Source organism: Wyeomyia smithii, chromosome 1 (assembly GCF_029784165.1).
Source record: "Wyeomyia smithii strain HCP4-BCI-WySm-NY-G18 chromosome 1, ASM2978416v1, whole genome shotgun sequence".
Lineage (NCBI taxonomy): Eukaryota > Metazoa > Arthropoda > Insecta > Diptera > Culicidae > Wyeomyia > Wyeomyia smithii.
The window spans coordinates 131,254,691-131,256,567 of record NC_073694.1 but is presented as its reverse complement, the minus strand read 5'-3'; the positions used below and the strand labels follow the sequence as shown (position 1 = coordinate 131,256,567).

At 46.6% G+C, this 1,877-nt stretch overlaps 1 protein-coding gene across 1 annotated transcript; it reads left to right on the top strand.

Annotated features, from left to right (window-relative positions):
* Window positions 1–393: 393 nt before the first annotated feature.
* On the top strand, window positions 394–1,488 carry LOC129717193 (uncharacterized). The gene has a single exon (XM_055667044.1). The coding sequence runs from the start codon at window positions 394–396 to the stop codon at window positions 1,486–1,488; it is 1,095 nt and encodes a 364-aa protein (XP_055523019.1).
* The last annotated feature ends 389 nt before the right edge of the window (window positions 1,489–1,877 follow it).

Sequence of the window (1,877 nt, the reverse complement as noted above, 5' to 3'; positions counted from 1 at the left end):
TCCGACCTGCGGCGCGATCGCCCATTTGTTGCGTTTCGCGTGAGTGAAATATTAAGTCATTCAACGACGGACGAATGGCACTGGGTTCCCACGAATCAGAATGTGGCAGATGAAGCCACCAAGTGTGGCAATGGTCCTTCCTTCGAAGAAGGCAGTCGGTGGTTACAAGGACCGAAATTCCTATATAAAAGTGAGGAGCAATGGCCCAAGGGATGCAAAGAAATGAACATAGAATCAGTGGAGGTGCTTCGACCATCGTACGTTTTTAGCCACTTTATAGTAAAGTCGACGTTGTTACCTGAGAGATTCTCAAAGTGGGAGCGATTGCTGCGATGTGTTTCGTATGCTCAACGTTACATTGACAATTGGAAACGACGTAGGATGAACGAGACAATGAAGATGGGAGCTGATCTCTCGACGCAGGAGTTGCAGAAAGGAGAACGAAGCATTTGGCGTATTGTACAGTCAGAAGTATATCCAGACGATGTAGCCATATTAACGCAAAACTCACAGTCGAATGCAACTAAACTAAAAAGGTTGAAAAACTCTAGTGCACTTAGTAAGTTGACACCCGTAATTGATGAATTTGGGGTGCTCCGGGTTGACACACGTATCAAAGCTTGCGAATATGCTACATTCGATAGCATTTACCCAATAATACTTCCAAGGGACCATCGTATCACGTACCTCGTATTGGGTTGGTACCACCGTCAGTTCAAGCACGCCAATGACGAAACAGTTATCAATGAAGTTCGCCAAAAATTTCATATTCCGCAGTTGAGAGTTGAAGTACGTCAAACAAGAAAACGCTGTATGTGGTGTCGGGTTAAGAAACCAGTGCGCATACAGCCGAGGATGGGTCAACTTCCTAAAGCGAGGTTGACACCGTTTCAACGAGCCTTTACTTATGTTGGGATAGACTATTTCGGACCATACCATGTCAAGGTCGGCAGGGCTACGGCAAAAAGATGGGTCGCTCTTTTTACGTGCCTGACAACGAGAGCGATACATTTGGAGCTTGTAGGCAGTTTGACAACAGATTGCTGTAAAAAAGCGATACGCAGATTTATAGCCTGCAGGGGACCACCTGCGGAAATCTACTCGGATCGTGGGACGAACTTCGTAGGAGTAAGTAAGGAGTTGGAGGCGGAAATTGCGAGTATGAATAAAGGAATCAGTAACACCTTTACGGATACGATAACTAAGTGGAAGTTTAATCCACCTGCTTCGCCACACATGGGGAGTTGTTGGGAGAGGATGGTTCGGTCCGTCAAAACTGCCTTAGGTGCTCTCCCTGATGAACGGAAGCTGGATGACGAATCATTGGAAACACTTCTGAAAGAGACACAACACATGATTAATTCTCGTCCCCTCACCATCGTGCCATTAGAAACTGCCGAACAGGAAGCTCTTACACCGAACCACTTCTTGCTATTGAACTCCAGTGGTGCGAAGCAACCGGAAAAGGAACCAACTGATGCGAATTAAAAAAGAGCTGGAATATGATTCAGCATACACTGGACATATTTTGGCGTCGCTGGCTTAAAGAATAGCCTACAATAACGAGACGAACTAAGTGGTTTCATAACGTTCGGACTATTCGGGAAGGTGAGTTAGTGATGATCGTAGATGAAGGTGTCAGAAACCGGTGGATCAAGGGACTGGTAATAAAAACGTATCCGGGAAAAGACGGAGTACCACGTCGCGCAGACGTACGCATTGCGAGTGGCACAGTGCTGAAAGACAGAGCTGTATGCAACCTTGTCTTGTTGGATATAAAGCAGGATGGTGACGCCGATTAGGAGCATCCGGCGACACGTGGGGGAGGATGTTGCATACAAGTCGGGTCAATCGGACAGTGACAGGTTGTAGACGTC

What these genes read in the sequence shown, in the direction of transcription:
- LOC129717193 (XM_055667044.1), top strand. Translation starts at nt 394, where the DNA reads ATGAAGATGGGAGCTGATCTCTCGACGCAGGAGTTGCAGAAAGGAGAA.